Source organism: Mercenaria mercenaria, chromosome 17 (assembly GCF_021730395.1).
Source record: "Mercenaria mercenaria strain notata chromosome 17, MADL_Memer_1, whole genome shotgun sequence".
Classification (NCBI taxonomy): Eukaryota; Metazoa; Mollusca; class Bivalvia; order Venerida; family Veneridae; genus Mercenaria; species Mercenaria mercenaria.
In genome coordinates, this window is record NC_069377.1 from 49730539 (window position 1) to 49750947 (window position 20409).

At 33.8% G+C, this 20409-nt stretch overlaps 1 protein-coding gene across 1 annotated transcript; it reads right to left on the minus strand.

Annotated features, from left to right (window-relative positions):
* Window positions 1–14398: 14398 nt before the first annotated feature.
* LOC123536486 (macrophage-expressed gene 1 protein-like) lies at window positions 14399–20190 on the minus strand. Its single transcript, XM_045319691.2, has 4 exons — window positions 19571–20190; window positions 18782–18979; window positions 18410–18609; window positions 14399–17815 (listed from the first exon to the last, which is right to left on the minus strand). The coding sequence occupies exons 1-4, from the start codon at window positions 20036–20038 to the stop codon at window positions 16462–16464; spliced, it is 2220 nt and encodes a 739-aa protein (XP_045175626.2). The 5' UTR covers window positions 20039–20190; the 3' UTR covers window positions 14399–16461.
* Between the last annotated feature and the right edge of the window lie 219 nt (window positions 20191–20409).

Sequence of the window (20409 nt, forward strand, 5' to 3'; positions counted from 1 at the left end):
ATATGTTTATAGGGAAACAGTAAAACTTAATCTTTCTATGATAACAATATTTGAAATGAAGAGTTCACCTCAGCATTCAAAAGCTAGGCTATATGTAGTCCCAACTCGTAACGTAATTATCACTGTCCTATATTACTGTGGCATGCAGGTAACTAGAGTCGCGGATTTGGATGGGATACATGTTTCTTCAAAATCGGAGGTCAGCCTAACAATATGTTCTCTACTGTAATGTGGATTTTTGTTAAATCACTGCTCCGCGCCTATTCAAATTCTATTATGTGTTTGCAACCTATGATTACAATAGGTAACAGTTAACGGCCACGCGCCACACTTTGGCACGCAAAACCACAGGTATTTTATATAGATTTTTACATATAGTAGACTCTGTTTTTGACAGGCGTCACTGTTCATAGTCAGGATTTTCATGCTTTTTCAGTGACAATTTAAGGTTAAAAGGTAGAACTGGAGCAGGTCTTTAAGGTATTCGATCCACAAATAGGTAACATTTCGATGCCTGGTTACCCCAAGTAGGTGTGTGTGGAGGTGGGGGGGGGGGGCAATAAGGTCTACCATGCCCCCCAGGCTTTTTTTCATAGGTACCAAATTGCTCAGCAGGACCAACTCTTTCAAAATAAAAAAAAAGTTCCCATGAAAAAACTCTTTGAACTACATATGATTCCACTGTTTCCATGGCAATTGTTCATTTTTTGGAAAGGACAATCATATAGTTGATAATCAGTCATATCTTGGTCAGCTTTGGTGATAAAACAATAAAATTGGTATCAAAATGAAGGTAAGACATCGGCCTTAAAATAGAAGCATTTTTATGTTAATTAACTAATTTGCATTTTCATGAATATTAATGAGAATGTTACAAAATGACAGAATTTTATTAGAAAATAATATTTTCTAAGTTGTAAATCAATTTAAAAGTACCAAACAGTTTTGATCTGTTCTGAAAGTCTGTCATTGTTTTCTTAAATAGTATTTTGTAACACTGATGGTAATTGTTTTACTCCAAAATAGGTATGTTTGGCAAATTTGCATAAAAATAATCACTACCACAACCAACGTCTCAGGAAACAAGATAGCACTAAAATTTGATAAAATAATATAATTAATTGTTATCAATAAAATAACAATGATATGAGCTATATTGTTTGGAAATGCAGTTTAAACACCTGTTTGAAGTCAAGGCCGTCGCATGATATTTTTTGGCCGAGCATGATATCGGCTGGACCATGTTTATGGCCGAGCATGATATCAAATACAAACAAATATCTTTATTTCACTCAGGTCAAGATATTGACAACATGAGGCAAACAATTGTTAACAAATTACAAGGCTCACAATGTGAAAAGTTTTTCTCTAAGCAAAATTACATACCCATAAAAGAAAGAAAAAGAGTAGACACGGGAGAGTACCGAAAAACAAATTCCATTCCAAAAAAAAAATAAATAAGATGAAATAGTAATAAGAAAAAAAAAATGAAACTTCGCACATATACATTCACAGACATATACATACATGCAAATGAATACATGTGCACATGCACACACCAATATTAAGGCATATTATTATTACATAAATGTCTCAATAATGTCTTTAATAATCAAACATAGTTTGTTATACTCTGGGATGGTATGGCAGTTTATGTATATAACCATATCAATACAATGAATATTTGGTCGTTTATAATATATAGCTTTAAGATATTTTTTCCTTTGATTGTCAAAAAACCTACATTCAAAAAGATAGTGAAATTCATCACCTATTGAGGAGTTACATAGTGTACATTTTCTCAGTCTAAGGTCTATGCCATGCCAAGATCCAGTTTCTACGGGTAATTTATGGTTTCGTGTTCTAAACTTTACCAGATATCTAAATAACTTCGGCTGAGTTTATGATATACTTCTCAAACTCGAATTTATGTTTAAATAATTTATAATTTTTACATTTACTAGAAGTTTCTAAACTTGAATTCCATTGGTTTAAAAACAGATCTGATAGTTTTTGCTTGACTGCTGCAATCAGCCATTTTGAATTTGGAAACGTATGTGTATTCCAAACATTGTTCATTCCACATTTGAAAAGTATATTCTTAATACATTTTATCCATTGGAATCTACTATTTGGCTGTAACACTGAAAAGTTGCGAAGTACAAAATTATATATAACATGTGTCAATTTAAACCTCTTAGGTAAAACTAAATTTGACCAAAATGAAATTAACCTTGTTTCAATGTCTAAAGAGAGTGGTTTTACTCCAGTTTCACCATACACCATAGTGTTAGAAGTGGATGATTTTAAACCCAAAATGTATTTCAAAAATTTAAGCTGAACTCTTTCAATTATATCTATGTTTCCATATCCCCAAATTTCACACCCATATAAAAGAATGGGCTTTACAGTTTTATTAAAGAGATCAATTTGCATATCAATAGGTAAATATAAAGACTTCGCCTTTTTATTAAGGTATACATTGCAATAGTTCCTTGCTTGGCTATGTGCTTTTTTGCATTTAAAAATGAACCACTTCTACTAAAAGTAATACCAAGGTATTTGTATTCATTTACAACTTCCAAATTTTCGTTTTTGAAACTAAAATTATACTCTACATTTCTACCTTTTGCAAACACCATTATTTTTGTTTTTGTAGAGTTTAATACTAATTTCCATTTATCACAATATGCTCCATATACATTTAAAGCTTCCTGTAAATCTTTGGCAGATTCAGCTAAAATAACAGTATCATCTGCATACAATAAGACAAAAAGTTTTAAAAGTTCATATAATTTTCGTTCAGATCATCTATGTTATAACTGACGCCTTCTACTAGTCCACTTTCGGAAAAGAAATCATGCAGGTCGTTTTAAAACAATGAAAAAAAGATAGGTGATAAATTTTCACCTTGTCTTACCCCGGTTGAACATTGGAAATAAATAGATTTACTACCATTTGTGCTTACACAAGACTTCGCATTTTCATAAATATTTCTTACCACATTCAGGAATTTACCATTTATGTTAAAAGCATATAATTTGCACCAAAGCCCTGAGCGCCAAACTGTGTCGAAAGCACTTTTAAGATCAATAAAGGCACAAAATAACTTCTTTTTACTTTTTGATCAGAGTATTTAACACAAACATGTTATCAAGAGTAGAATACCCTTTACGGAATCCTGCCTGGTATTCATTGATTAAACTATATTTTTCACTATATGTTTGCAAGCGGTTCTTCAAAATTGCAGTGAATAGTTTCCCCATACAGCTTAATAATGTAATAGGTCTATAATTGGAGGGATCATATACATCACCTTTATTTTTGTAAATTGGATTAATTAATCCAATTGTCCAATCCTTTGGTACAATACCAGAAGTAAAAACAATATTAAATAGCTTGACATACACAGTTTTCATATACGGAAATGAGCTATATTGTTTGGAAATGTAGTTTAAAAACCTGTTTGAAGTCAGAGCCGTCGCATGATATTTTTTGGCCGAGCATGATATCGGCTGGACCACGTTTATGGCCGAGCATGATATCGGCTGTACCAGATTTTTCGCATAAAATTTCAGCTTTTGCTTACATTAAAAGTGCCGAAATATTGCCATGCTAATTATCCGCAAAGAGCAGTATCTGTCATGATTGCCCGCGGGGTGTGAAAACTTCAGCACACTTCGTGTCAAACGTATCGACCCTGCTTGATTGGATTAATCATAATTAAAAGCTTATCTGATATATCTTTAATCCGTTATGATCTAAAGGGCGATTTTTTCATAATCTATAATAATTGCTTTGATGGAAAAAAATAGTTGTATGTTTAAAAAAATTCGAAAACAATTGTGTTGTTTTTTTTTTGCGGTAGAATAAAACAAAACTAACCCAAAGCTAGTTTCTTCTAATTATTTTGAATAATCTTAAATAATTGCTTTAAATAAAATTGAATGCCGACGTACATCCCAACTATAAAAAAATGTAAACTTCGTTTCTATCTACTCAAAATTCTGAAACCGTATACTTAACTTCGTTCAAAAAGCATGAGTCGTCCGGGTGCCATCATGAGTCGGTAGAGAAAGTGATACGTTGCCAAAAGTGACTAAGGACATAGCTGAAACATTGTCAATGCCCACGCGGAAGGAAAGAGTGATAATCGTGAGTGTTTAAGAAATATCTTGTCAAATTTACAGTTCCTCAGTCGTCAAGGATTACCTCATGGTGATGGAGATGAGAATGATGGGAATTATATTCAGCTTCTGAAGCTTCGCGGCGAAGATGATTCGCGTGTGTTAGAATGGTTAAAACAAAAGAATGAAAAGTACACTTGCGCAGATGTTCAAAACGAAATGCTACAGATTATGGCACTTGCAATACTGAGGGACGTAGCGAAGGATATTAGAAACTCAGTGTTTTTTTCTACCATGGCTGATGAAACTACGGATGTTTCTGCTAGTTCTAAGACATGTCGATGATGATCTTATAGCCCATGAGTTGTTTATTGGATTGTATAAAGTAGACTATTGATTTGGATACCCTAACAAAGACAATTGAGGACTGTCTTCTTCGTATGAATCTGTCTGTGAACAATTGCCGTGGTCAGTGTTACGCAAATGTCAGATAGTTATCCTTGAAAACTGTTATAAAATTGACTGAAAATCTTAATGGAAAATGTTTTCAAGATGCAAGGAAAACGCACTTACGGGCATCCCAAATCTTAAAATTTTCTTGGGGGAGACCCACCAAACCCCACTTACGAGAGGGGGATAACCCCATTCTCCTGCTCTCCCCACTCTCCTGCCTTCGGCACTCGCGGGACGCCTTCGACATCCCATGGCCGAACCATTTTTTCGAAGCCAGCGGAATCCGTATGTAACATACTTTACACATGTTACTTACCATTTCAATAACCTTGTTTTATTACATCAATTATGTAGAAAATATAGATCAGACAGTTTTGGTCTGGTCTTAATGTCTCTCAGTGTTTTCTAGAATAGTATTTTGTTACTCTGAAGGTAATTAATTTTTCTACATTAGATATTTTAGCTAATTTGCATAAAATTAATCTGGTAAAACAGACATCTCTGGAAACAAGATATAACTAAAACTGAAGCAACATGATGAAATAAACTGTGATCAATAAACTTTTGTTATTTGAGCTATATCATATGAAAATAGAGTGTAAATACTTATTCGAAGGAGGAATCTGTTTGTAACATACTTTACACATGTACGTTACCATTCCAGTAATCTTGTTTTATTGTATCATTGTTTTCTCAGAAAATAGTAGAGGAATATTTAGTTATCAAATTATTAAATACTCTTACAAAATAGTTTAGTTCCATACTTCTCAAGCACTGAGATTTTTTCCATAACGGCGCTTTAAAATACGTTACCACTGTATTTTGCTGTATTTAGAAGTATGTAGGAAGAAATTTGAATCATTGTTATCAATATTATGATATCTTTGATTTGTTAAAACTTTAAAAGTATTCTTTCTAACATTCTTTCTTTACTTTTGTCAACCAAGAAATCATCTTAAACATTCATTACACATTCAATGTTCCATTTTCATTTTGAATTGATGCATCTATCAGTTTAATTATACTAATATCAGTTTCTTAATTATGTTGTTCTTTTATTTGATGGCTTCCATACTGTTGTCAATAATTACATTTTACATTGATTATGTATTTTTAATGGAATATTTATCTTGTTTTGTGTGATTGTGAAGTGTATCTATGCAGTTATTTACGTGGGAAATAAAGCATTTTGTTTTTGACTTTCAGAAAAACATGCATTGAATTGAGATACTTATGGGCTTATTAATAAAATATTCACTTTTGAAAAGCAGCACTGAACAAAAACTAAAAAACAAAATGAAATATTCAGGTACTTTAAGTAATCTTTAGATTCAAACTTATGAAATTGCAAAAAGCTGTCAAGAATGTGAACAATATTAAGTGCTTGAAAACCAAAATTGTTAAGAAAACAATTACATAATGCTATTCAAAAGTTTTGCAATAGACTTTATGAAGATCTTTTAGAAGCAAAGAACGCAACCAAGCAAATAAATAGCAAACTCAGTTGGATCAAGTCTGTTTATGAGAGGTAATGAAGTGTGAAACACACCTTACGCCCCCTAGCACTGGCTTAAGAGGAATTCTGTTTTAGTAAACATGGTCCAAAAGGACCAGAAAATCTAACAACACTCAAACTGAGTATGAGTAGACTATTTACAACCATCACATGGCACTTAAGGACTTTTTTTGTGATAGCAAGTATTTTTCGGCGACGCCGTCTAAATTCGTTTTCGTTACCTATGGCACGTGACTTCAGTTTGCAAATCAAACTACTTGATAACGCATTATAGATAATTTATCAAAATGGAAGATTTATGCAACACTCTGCCTGATTGGACGAGAGTGTCAATTTCTTTCACACTGTTGATTGTGCTACGCTGAGTGAACTGTAGACACAACGTTTATCCTAAACGACGCTGTTCACAGTTTTAAAGCTAACTTTGGCTCAGTATATTTAGCAAGAATATTGATATATCTCAAAATGATAAGTAAGTTTAATAAATATGATAAAAACCTGTTCAAATACCAACATATATCAAATTAAAGAAAGAGCTGAATACGGTCTGCGTATCACATGAATAAGGGTGTAATAAGAGTCTTTTATGTAGAGAAGTGCTTTTTAAAAGATTTTCCTTGTTACAATTGTCGTCTGTATATGAAAAGGTTTCTTGCTTTTGTGACTTATTCAGATTGCATATTAAAATGAGTACTAACTGATTTTATTATATATGAATATTTTTCTTTAGTATGGTATGCAAATATTGAACTCAGTTGAAATCTGTTTTATTATATATATGCTATATAATGACTGAATCTCATTACACTGAAATGAAGGTAAGCTGTATACAGTTTATCTATGTGGTATGACTACGGTCAAACTTTGCTTATGAAACAGAAATATTGAAATAATTACAATTGTATGTTTTGCTTGACCTTCACTTTTTTATAGGTGTGACATCATTGTCCAAAGATTCATGAATAGCAAATATGGATTTGTTAAAGCGGGATCAGTTGGCCTATTTTAGAAATAAATGAAAATAATAAATAAAAAAATCCTTTAATTGATTTTTTCTCATGTATTCTGATCAAACTTGATTTGTAGCATCTTTATTAGGCCCGCAGCCAACTTTGTTCAGCTGGGACATTTAACCCCTTTTAGGGCCTGCTAGAGCTAAAACTAAAAATGCCTTTATACAGCATCTCATGAACAGCTTGGTGGATCTTTGTCATACTTGGTCTGGAGCATCATTATAAGGTCCTCTTCCAAATTAATTTATATAGGAACTTGGGCCCTATTAGTGACCACTATAGCTAAAAGTAGATATGCCTTTCTTCGCATTAACCACTAAAATGTAATGGATTTTTATCAAACTCGATGTGTAACAATATTGTAAGGTCTCCTTTTTTTGTTACAAATGGGGATGGGGACCAATTTAGCTAAAAATATAAACACGTTTAATGACCTCTTCTCATGAACCGCTTCATGAATCTTCATCAAACTACTGCTGTAATTATTTGTCTAAGGATAAACGAAACAAAATTGCAACCCTACGAAACCTTTGCGAAAAATTAAAAGAGAACCATTTAAATTGTTAAAGTGCGGTGTTTAGTTTTGCAATTTGAAAAATGTTAGATGAAAGATGAATGTTAGATGAAAAATTCATAAACTTCTTTCCTTATTTCAATTCGCCGACCATCATTTTTAAAGATATTTCTTGTTTTAAGATGATCCTTTGGAAGCATAACAACACAACCAAGCAAAATAACAGCTGGCTTGATTTGACTGTCTGTTCGTTAGATGTAGTGAAATAGCCCTCACACCCCTAGCACTAGCTTAAACAGTGTTCAGTTATAGTAAAATTGTATGGATTTGTTAAAATCTAAATCTAAAATCAGATGGAAAGTCTGAAAAATTTGAACTGCATACAATTTGAGGCAGCAGTGCTACAAGAATCACATTCTGCGTGCCTTGATTAAGATGTGACTTACGATACTTTCACTTTAATGTTACCTAATATAGCATACTTGCTCTCTTGTTGGTTAGCTGTTATGAACAATATGTTGCTTTATAACATATTATTTATAAAATAGAAAGCAACTGACAAAAGAAGATCATAGGGTATTAAAAAATCACTTTTTTTTATGAATGACATTTGATTACACTTTGATTCTAAAGCAATTTGTATCATGCTCTCGAGTTTCTTGCTACAGTTTGAACTTTTGACAAAGACAGGTCATGCCTTTGTCATAAACTTTGGTACGTAACTTAATTGATAATCAACCTTTATTTGTTATGATTGATGCATAGTTTCTCTTAGTAGAGTTTCTCTTTATTTTCCGGTATATCCAGGAATATTCAATCACATAATACAATTTAGTCCTTGTCTGTACAAGTTAAAATATTAAAAAAAATATTTTGTACATTCTGTCATTCTTGTAAATGTTTAAAAATGACTACAATAGTCTTCTTTAATTCATATCTATAAAGTTTTGTTTATTTCTTATATCTTGATTTGGTATCACTAAAACAGTTTTGTCAACCTGGTAAAAGTTTTAAATCAAAAGTTTTTACTTAAATACCTGCATATTTTCTTTTGTTTGTTAGTTTTGGTTTAGCACCACTTTGCAACAGAAATTCAGTCATGTAATGTTGAGCAGTTAACCTAACAAGTGTCCCTGGATTCTGTACCGAAAATACTCAGTTCTCTACAGGCAAGTGCTAAGTTCTCCATATTATACAGGTGTAAGTCTATTGACTTCAGACACGATATCTTTATATAATCGTCATGGAGAGCAAAGGTCTCATCCAGATATCTGACTCAAGACCCTATGGTTCGTCCTATCGAGCTAGGGTTGGTTTTGTGTATGTTCTAATAATGCTACTATTTCTAAAATTCAAAAAAAAATACTTTTTATACGACTTTTTTACTCACAGGAAGACTGCACATATCAGCTGTATGATCATAATATTATGAATGCACAGATGAATATTATTGTATGTTTTATTGAAATTCCATCTAAAATTATAGTTACATGGATGGTGCAATATACATTTCAGACAATTTCTGAAATAACAGAAGAAAACCTTCTTAAAACTTACCGCTAACAGTTTAAATAAATCAGTTTGTGACAATTTGGGCTTCAATTTCTTCTTAAATATCTTTTTAAAAAGCAATGGTAGTGGTAACTTATTTTAAAGTGTGTTACGGAAATAAATCACAATGTCTGACAAGAAAAGAAGCATATTGTATTATTATAGTACGAAATAAGCAATATTAATTATGTTTCTGGAATATTTTTAGCTCATCTGATTTTTTTGGAAAATAAATGATGAGTTATTGTCATCACTTGATCGGTGTCGGCGTCGGCTTTGCCTGGTTAAGTTTTATGTGTAGGTCAGCTTTTCTCCTAAACTGTCAAAGCTATTGCTTTGAAACTTGCAACACTTGTTCACCATCAATAGCTGACCCTGTACAGCAACCCCATTCTGCTTTTTTGCAAGAATTATGGCCCCTTTTGGACTTAGAAAATGTCAGATTTCTTGGTTAAGTCTTACGTTTAGGTCAACTTTTCTCCTAAACTATCAAAGCTATTGCTTTGAAACTTGCAACACTTGTTCGCCATCATAAGCTGACTCTATACATCAAGAAACATAACTCCATCCTGCTGTTTTCAAGAATTATTGCCCCTTTTGGACTTAGAAAATCAGATTTCTTGGTTAAGTTTTATGTTTAGGTCAACTTTTCTCCTAAACTATCAAAGCTATTGCTTTGAAACAACTTGCAACAGTTGTTCACCGTCATAAGCTGACTCTGTACATCAGGAAACATAAATCCATCCTGCTTTTTGCAAGAATTATGGCCCTTTTTGGACTTAGAAAATCATGGGTAGGACAATTTTTCTATTATACAAAAAAAATCAGATGAGCGTCAGCCCCCGCAAGGTGGTGCTCTTGTTTAAATAATTGATGCAATACAACAAGGTTGTTGAAATGATAACAAAACGTGTGTAATGTATGTTACATTTTTATTCTTCCTTCAATAAAGTGTTAACTCTATGTCTGCAAACATTATAGGCCACATAAAAAATGTTATTTCATTGATAACAATTAATTATATCATTTTAGCTCCATTATTCGGAGAATAGTGGGGCTATTCTACTCACCCCGGCGTCGGCATGAGCTGTCTTGGTTAAAGTTTTTCGGCAGCCTTTGTTTTTCTGTCATATCTTTGTTACTATTGCTTATATCTTACTGTATCTTCACATAAACATTGTCCAGCATACAAACAAAGTATGTGCAGGGGCTGGGCCCATTATACCCAATGTCAAGGTCGCTAAGGTATTATACTGAGGTTATTTTTAAGGTTAAAGTTTTCCGGCAACCTTTGTTTTTCTGTCATATCTTTGTTACTATTGCTTATATCTTACTGTAAATTCACATAAACATTGTCCAGCATACAAACAAAGTATGTGCAGGTGCTGGGCTTATTATACCCAAGGTCAAGGTCACCAAGGTGTTCTACTTGGAATTATTTTCATGTTAATTTTTCGAAAGCTTTGTTTATAGACATATCTTTGGTACTTTAAAGGATAAGGACTTGAAATTAAAAACATTTCTTTATAATCATCATCTGCATATGTGGTTACAATCTCCATAACTCTAATTGTATTTTTGACAGAATTATGCGCCTTTCATGCTTAAAGTTTTTTGGCAATCTTTGCTTTCAGGAATATCTTTAGTACAATATTAAAATATAGCAAGTTACTGTCTTTAGATCGAGATGTACTTTATGTATCGTTATATATACCACCAGAAAATTCACCAGTTTATAATAATATTGTCATGTCTGCGTTGCAACACCTGGAAGACCATATTATAAGTAATAACTTTTTAGACACTGCTTTACTTTTATGCGGCGATTTTAATTCCAGAACTGCTAGTCTCCCTGACTACACAGTATGTCCGGACAATATACCAGAGTCAGAAGAGTTTAGCGATATAATTGACAGTGATATTGGCATTGAAAGGGTATCATGTGACACCAAAACTAATAAATTTGGAGTTGTTAGAGTTTTGTAAAGTGTTCTCATGTTATATTGTGAATGACCGCTTTGGTAGATATGATTGAGGTGATGGCTTCACTTTTATTAGCAATAACGCATGTAGTGTCATAGATTATTATATTGTGACGAAACATTTGTTTGATATAACTACATTGTTTGAGATCAGTTCGTGCACTGAAAGTAGTCATGTTCCTTTATCGTTGGGTTTGAAGATAGATCAAGGTGACATACCTGTTAATAATTGTAAACGTACTGATACGTTTTATGACCTAAATCAGGATAATTGTGCGGAGTACTTAAATTGTTTATCTGAAAACATCCTAAATGGGTATTTTACAAATCTAGAAACCATGTTGTCAGATGATGAAACACATATAAATTCAGTAATTCAGGAATTTGAAACTGTGATTTGCAACAGTAGTACTACTTTAGTACTAGTTTTCAAAAGGTTAGAAGAAAAGGCAAACCAATTAAATGCAATGAGTGGTTTGAAATAGAATGTAAGCAGGCAAAACGTACTACTAGAAAGCTTTTGAAAAGATTCAGGAAAGACAAGTGTGATGAGAATTTGAATGCTTATGTACAAAGTAAATTTAGATATAAAAATGTGTGTAGACATAAACGAATGTTGTTAAACAGAAAATACTTAAATAAAGTCGAGTCCTCTGTTAATAACTCCAAAAAATTCTGGAGTGAAATCAAACGGGTATTAAATAAACCTAAATCAGAGAATATATCATTGGACAAATGGTATGATCATTTTAGTAATTTATTTTCGAATATTGTAGAAAATAACCATGTATGTGACAATGTATGTGTCACTTTTGATATAGATACAAATTTTGATGATATTGAAAAGTTAATTTTTGGTTGCGTGTTTATCCCGCTACCAAAGTTACAAGTGTATTTCTGACAATCATATAGCATCTTTATTTTATTCCGAATCACATCCAAAGGATGTTCCTGTGCTACACAAAATAGTCCCATTCATGAACAATACGGATGAATTATCAATGAACAAGCAGTTCTTATTCAACCTGTATCCACTCACACTGACCATTTAGATTATAAAAGATCTATCAATGATAAGGTATTCCGGCCCATGGTTACATCACAAGCTAGGTCAGGCAGAGTTCATCTTAGATATGAGGCACATTAAATTTGTATTTGTTTCTCATTCATGTTTATTTATAGCCTGATATTTAAACAGAAAATAAATCTACCAAAAACCCAGGTGAATTTCCAGATAACTGGGCAAAATCAGTCATTATACCACTACACAAAAAGGGCAGTTATAGCAACCCTGATAATTACAGGGGTATAGCATTACTAGATGTTTTTAGTAAAGTGTATATATCAATAATTACTAAAAGTCTTACGTTTTATGTTGAGGCTTATAACAAACTCTCGGAATCCCAAGCATGTTTTAGGGCGGGTTATACTACAGTTGATAATGCTTTTATTTTATATTCAATTGTTAATAAATACTTATGTATGAAAGGGAAACCTGTATATGTAGCTTTCATAGACTTTCAAAAAGCCCTTGATTCAGTTGATCGGTCGATTTTGTATAATGTATTAAAACGAAATTGTAAAGTGTAAAGGGTCACTTATACAAGTCAATACAAGGCATTTATTCATCAGTCAAAGCATGTGTAAGAACCAACGAGGGTGTATCAGACATATTAAGGTCAGGCCTGTAGCCTAAGCCCCGTTTCATCAGAGGGATTCAGTTATTTCCAGATATTGTTGAAATTTTTTTGCTTTTGTTTGTTGATGATATTGCTTTGATTTCTGATACTATTGGTGGCTTACAAAAACAATTAAATGTTTTATATGAGTTTTGTTTAAAGAGCAAACTAATTGTAAACATCACCGAATCAAAAGTACTTGTATTTAAACGAGATTGAAGGGTGGCGAGAAGAGAAAAATGGTTATATAATGGCAAACAGCTTGAAATTGTCAATAGTTTTACTTATGTCGGTATATTCTTTCAAATAGATTATCAATGTATAAAATGGCAGAGGACATGTCTGTGAAAACGAAGAAGGTACTTATGTACATTTTTATGCACCCGGCATCTACTGATGCGGGAGGCATATAGTGATCGTCCTGTCCGTTCGTTCGTCCGCCCGTTCGTACGAGGTTAACGAAATGGGACCGTTTCGTCTAGCATCAATACCCCTTACTAGAATGACTTGATACTAATGCAGATGTAACCTGTGACCATTCCTCATCTTCAGACATCACCTGACCTCAGTTTGACCTTGACCTCATTTTGGACTTTATATGGGCCATCTCTTGGTTAACCAAATGGGACCGTTTCGTCTAGCATCAATACCCCTTACAGGAATGAATTGATACTAATACAGATGTAACCTGTGACCATTCCTCATCTTCAAACATCACCTGACCTCAGTTTGACCTTGACCGTGACCTCGTTTTGGACTTAGATGTAAAATCTATCGACAAGGATGCCACCGGGGTCATCAAGCGTTTATTGAACGCAGCTCCTTGTTAGTTCTCTTCAACATTTTCTCGTTTGCCATATAAAACGTTTTGATTCGAAAATTGCATCTATTATGTTATATGGTTCTGAACTTTGGGGTTTAAAACACACACAATGCATAGAAACAGTACAGGTGTATGCTTGCAAACGACTTTTAAATGTATATAACTCTGCAGGTAATGATACTGTGCTTGGGGATACAGGGAGATGTCCTATGCACATTTAGTCTTCAAAACGATTTATTAAATATTGGTTAAGTTTACTTAATCTTCCAAAGATAGATATACAAGATTGTGTTATGAAATGCTTATGTATTATGACAATATATGGTATGAAAACTGGGTTACTGATGTTAAGCGTAACTTATACAGTAATGGGTTTCGATATGTATGGGAAACACAAAATGTTGCAAACCCAAGGTTATTTTTGATTCAGTATGTTCAAACTTTAAAAGAACAGTTCATACAAAACTGGCAGTCAAGGTGTAGAGACAATATTAAACTGCAATACTATTGTAACTATAAATATTGTTTTGGAGTTGAAAAAATTATTATTGCTATAGATATTGAGAAATTTAGAAATCGTATGGCAAGATTCCGTAGCTCTTCACATTGTTTAATGATAGAAAAAGGTAGACATTATAACATATCTAGAGAATATCGAGTATGTCTGTAGTGTGAAACTGTACTGGAAGATGAATATCATTTCATGTTATCATGCCCTTTATATGCTAATATTCGTGCGAGATATCTACCTATGTATTATTGTCAACATCCAACCATACAAAAGTTTTATGCTTTGATTTCAGACGAAAATGTGAATTTAATTATATAGAAAAGTTGCCATGTATCTTTACTACTCTTTTAAAGAGAGGAACAGATATTTAGAAATGTTCAGTTAGATATGACTTTTGATATGTATTGTTAACTATAATACGTGGTTTAACATTGACCATGTTGTCTAGCTGTTTATGTCATAACCTCATGCATTATGTTTATCTCATGTTGTATATATTGTATTTGGGCCGGAGGCCATATAATGAAAAATTTGAATTAAATTGACTTGAAACTTAAAATGTATCTTAATCATCATATCTGCATGTGTGATAACAATCTCCATAAGTCTGATTTGTATTTTTGACCAAATTATGCCCCTTTTATACTTAAAGTTTTTATCAAACTTCATCTTCTGGGCATAACTTTGGTACTACATATATAAGATAATGTTTTGAAACTCAAAATACATTTTTACCATCATCATCAGTACCCCTTTCATACTTGACTTTTAACCCCTATGAGTAGTAGGGTCTTTTTATATCTTGGTGTATTTTCCTTTTTAAATAGAGGTCTCTTATTGAGACATAAATTCATTTTAATGTCAAATCGCCGAATAGTTGAGCGCGCTGTCCAACGGACAGCTCTTGTATTCAGTTTTATGGTCTCAGAATTTTTTCCGTTGTTTGTGACACTGGTTCCTTTTATGCAAATTAGCAGAGTACATCCAGTTTTTAGCAAATAAAAAATACCACAAGAGTAACAAAATAATATATTAAAGAACACTTGAGAGACTTAATGACCAGATCAAAGCTGTTTGGTACATTTAAATTGATTTGAAACTTAGAAAATGAACGGTTGCCATGGAAACAATGAAATCATATATAGTTCAAAAGAGTTTTTTCATGGGAACATTTTTTATTTTGAAAGAGTTGGTCCTGCCTATGAAAAAAGTCTAAGGGGTGAGGGGGGGGGGGGTATGGTAGAACTGATTGGCCCCCGTACTAATGTGTTTTTAGTATCATTTGAAAGAGGTGTATCTGCTGAACAAAAATTAGTGAATAAGATGTCCATAATAATGTATGCATGAAGCAGTACAGTCATGTTTTTTTTGACTGCGAAATGATAAATCTTACACTGTAATAACTGGATTTCTGTTGAAGTATATTTAAGACAAGAAAGTAAAAAAATAAAAATTCTATCACATATTTTTGTCATGTAATTTATATTCTCCTTTTTCAGTAGACAATACATTTTCAAATAATACCAAAATTATATGAGCTTACCAGGTACCAATATTTGATATATCTTGATAGCACTGGTATATAAAACTTGCTTATTTGTGGATCGGACACCTTAAAATATTTCTTCTTGCATTTATGACATACAGTATAACACGCGTGCTTTTCTGCACAACGACAAACATTCAACTGATCAATAACTTTTCTTAAGCAAATAGCGTGAAGTGGAGAAAATATGTAATGCGGAAGAAAACTACCATGATATCAAATGGATTTTAGGTTTTCCGTTTAATAAGTGGTTTAAAAAGGGGAAATACTTTTCTAAATTCCCCTTTCTTTTTATGGTGTAAATACCATGAATGCGGAGCAAATTTATGTTATCTTGGTATGTCTTTATATCCGTCCTGCTTTTTGCTTTGATTAACTAAATTCGTCTTTACGTTTGTGTATATGAATAACGATTTTTCGGTCAATATATTCTTTCGTACTAAAGTCCAGAGAAGTGCCAAATTTAAATGCTTCTAAAGGAATGCAAATTAAAAAAAAATTCAACGATGACATGCATATCTAAACATACTTGACTGAAACAATTACTAATACTAGTGCATGTTCACAACTTAAATTTCTTCCGAGTTCTGCCTATTTCGTCATTTATAATATTAAGACCGATCACAATAGTTTTCATAAAACAACAACTAGGTCATAGTGCAGACACTGTAGTAGAGAGAGAGAGAGAGCTATGCAACTAAGGAATTTGTCTCAATTACTATTGCGATAAACTGCCACATTTAGACCTAAGTACTAGAAACAACAACTGGTGTATCATCCATACGACTGTAATTTCTTGTACCGGTCAGTAAAATTCTCCCGTCCTCCGTTGAGCTAGCCCACGGATCAACCTCTTTATACGGTCTACTTTTGCGGCGCTTTATCGTAATTACGATGGCGGTGCCGATCAAAACGCAGATGAGGGTCGCGGAAACTGATATCGCTGCAACTCCACCACTTGAAAGCCTTCTTGTATCCGTTGTTTTCTCACTGCCTTTAAACCCTTTCATTGCTGGGGTCAGTTCTGTGTACTGACCGTCTAGCCCTTCTTCTGAGATTGCATTTAGCACAACCTCTTTCAGTCTTGCCATAAAATTTTGATCATCGCTGAATACACTGTCCTTGTCGTCTATCATTGTGTACTGGTCTCTAGGAGCTTTCATGAATGGAGGTCTCTGTACCTTTGGAAGACCTTGCTCTGACAGCGCTCCCGTCTTTACACAGTAGTTTATACTACACTCTTCGTAAACAACAGCTAAGTGTTGGCTGTATCCTTTTGGACAGGTTTTAGGATATGATTCTACACCTTGTTCCATCATGAACTTTGTCAAGAAATCAACTTCTCCACTGCTTTGAAGAGAATTCACCCTTTCCTTTAGTGACAGTGGGTTGCCCGCGTTACAGGAGAAAAACCCTCCAAATGGTAGAGAGTATCTGTATCCTAGTTCATAATCGTTACTCACACAGACTGTCAGATCTCCGAGAACTTTAAGAGGATAAAACTCTGGTGGACAGCTCTGGTGCTGTGTCAAAACGTTTACTACGGTGGATGTAAAAAGTCCTCCGAACAGGAAACCGCTGTTCATTGCAACTTGACCGCTTGCCGCACACCAGTAAGCAGAAATGCTTGTTGTTGAACAACACGTGAAGAAAAGCCAACACTTGTGGCACACCGGTGTATTTTCCCGATGGAGAGGCACAGCCTCGTAACCAGATGGACAATTATAACTTCCTGTCAGGGGGTTCTTTTGAGTCTTGCCACTGCACAGGTTTTTAGGGAAACTACTTGCTTCACACGTTTGATAAACACCGCCAAATGTAAAATTTGTCATTGGTGCATGGCACGAATCATCATTCATGTTTGCTTGAAAACTGAAATTTGGCGAATCGGGGTTTGTACATCCGCGGTGAGAGTTATGCTCATAGTATATATGCACTGCCTCTTTTACGTAATCAATTACGTCAAAAGTTACGGACTGAGGGACATTAGGAAAGTCTGAGTCACGTATGATGCTGTATAACGGTTCCCCGGATCTGTCTAACGCAACCATTTCATTTGCAATAAAGTCTGTCCAGTTGTTTGCAGTAAAGTCTTTAGGTCTGAAAATGCAGAACAAATGGAATGCTTACAAAGAACTCAGAAATAAGATTTATAGTTGATTTGTACACAAAATAAAGAATCATGGTTATGGCAAGTCAAGGTTATGCAAATTTGTTCAACCTATTCATTACCGCAATTCGAGGCGTCACATGTGTTCATTCCGAAATTTAATTTCTATGTTGGTTTAATGTCTTCGAAAAATTCCGAAGCCTTTTAAAGGTGTACGCTAGAGTTTCTGTATACGAGATGGGCGGATTTTTTCCCAATAACAGAATTTCTTCAAACATTGGATATTGAAGAATAATCATCTAAGAAACAAAATATGCAATAAAAGTCATAGGTCACCAGTACTGAAAGAGTTATCTGGCCTTGAAAACGGCATTTTCCCAAAATATTTTCCAGATAGGAAAATAAAAGTTTATTTATCATCAAACAGACTGACTAGAGAGATACGGATTCAGAAACACTGAGAATATGATGATACGAATTTAAGAATGATATGGGTCCAGAAAATGCCGAGTTTATTAAGATGCAAGATGTTTTGTATATGAACGGAAAATGTATAGAGAGGTAATAAATAATTTAAAAGATACCTAAATGAAGGACCACCAATCGTGATTACAGCTGATGATGTCCGTTCTTTTTTGTATTCATCAATCATTGCCTTTGTAGTAGTTTCAGAATATCCCGCACCGAAATCAAAAACACCAAAGAAACTTGCACTGGCAGAAGCCACTACCTTGTGCTTTTGTGAATCATATTTCCTCACATAATTTGCGGATACCTCATCTATCTGTAAAAAACGAACAAACATCAGTTCTGGTCATTGTTTTCCCAATTTGAAAAGGCTCGAATTAAAGTGAAAGTTGAAACAAAATGATGAGTTTGGAAAGAAAGAAATACAGAATGCATGTTTTGCCATTATATATCTTTTTTCTGGCGCACATATCTGCTATCTAACATACCTGGGCAAGAGCAGCTCCTACATCTATGCTCGTTATCACATGTGTTCCATAGTCTCGTACGAGAAGTTGACTCTCGTAGCGTGCGAGATCTGTACGGTTAAGAGTTACATAAGTAGCTATCTTTTGCAGACGTGATCGAAAAGCGTCATTTATAACGGCACTTGGTTCCATCATAGCTGTGTACAGAACATATCGAGCCTGAAGTAAATAAGTTGTAACGTAGAGCTTCCAGCTAGTAGTCTGGCTACCAACTAGATACTCTTTTTTTATTTTTTTAATCATTTTTCATATATTCTGACCGATCTTTCTTGTTTTTTTTTAAGAAGAAAAGGGACATAATTATACAAAATTTGAATATTCTATGCGACGGTGACTGATTTCTGCCAACATCGTCTTTTCGCTTTGTCGCGTGCGCCAGGGTGAAAAGGCAAGATTTCTGGTTTTGGCACGTTATCGTTTTTTTGCTTTGGCTATACATGAATATGCCCGAAAATCTTCAAAAGTCCAAGAAGACTATAGAATTGACGGGTTTATTAATATAAATGTAATTTTGCAAAATATGCATATCAATAAAAAATCATTGAATATAAATAGAAAATCATTACATATAATCACATTTTTTGGATATAAATGTATTTTTATAGCCTATAAATACAAATTATAGCATATCTGCAACAAATCATACACTATTGCAATAAGCAGCATATTTAAATCGGTGCACTTATAACAAGAAATATGTTTAGGCATTATAACATAGTAGGAGATAAAATAATAAAGAAAGGTACCTACCTGGACTCGGGTCGTCATCGACTTATCGTAGTATTGTCGTGATTTCACACTCTTATACTCATTGGAATATTTTCCACTGATTGATACCGACGAAAAATGTAGTCCACCGTGAGCATTCACCGATCTTGATAAGGTGCTAGTGTAGTTGTCCCAGTGTGTAATTAACTCCGCGTACGTCTCCACTTTACTACTTTTTATAGGGATGGTGTACACGTCGTCGGGGATGAGAAATTTACCATCGTCGGTAGTCCTGCATCGCGAGTAATTCAGTTCCATTATCATACCGGTGTCTTTATTTATCAAGTTATCCCATCCGCCGCCGGGAATGACTTCAAACCTAAATATCTTATTTTTACCGACGAAACATTTCCGCGGGTCACCAACAGGATGTACTTCGTCAGTATCTAAAGAGGAAGCAAGATTTATCAGGAGCCAAAAGACACCGAGCAATGACAAATCAAACTCCATTTTGTACAGTATACAACGAAAATCAAAACTGATGTCCGCAGTCGGCCCTGTAGCAATGACACATTCGATTAGGATAATAGGGTTTGTAATTCTAAAGATAAGAAAAAAAGTCACATGAAACGGACATATATTGTTTTCCGTTATTTTGCATTCCAGAATGCAGTTTAGTGTAATAGGAGAAGCCGGGAAACAAAAGTCAATAGTCATAGACTTCTTCGATTGGTCAACTCTACCTGTTTCAATCCAATGGATGGTTCGCTTTCAACCAGGCATTATATTTGAAATATAAGATCAAAAATAGCACAGTGGGTTTCTTAAATATAGAACACTGCGTCGTATTAAATAACTTCCTGTTTTGATTTTGATAAGCT

What these genes read in the sequence shown, in the direction of transcription:
- LOC123536486 (XM_045319691.2), bottom strand. Translation starts at nt 20,038, where the DNA reads ATGGAGTTTGATTTGTCATTGCTCGGTGTCTTTTGGCTCCTGATAAAT. An exon ending in TAGGAGCTGCTCTTGCCCAG is followed by an intron (nt 18,610 to 18,781) that starts GTATGTTAGATA and finishes CGTTTTTTACAG; the next exon opens with ATAGATGAGGTATCCGCAAA. An exon ending in ATTGGTGGTCCTTCATTTAG is followed by an intron (nt 17,816 to 18,409) that starts GTATCTTTTAAA and finishes CTGCATTTTCAG; the next exon opens with ACCTAAAGACTTTACTGCAA.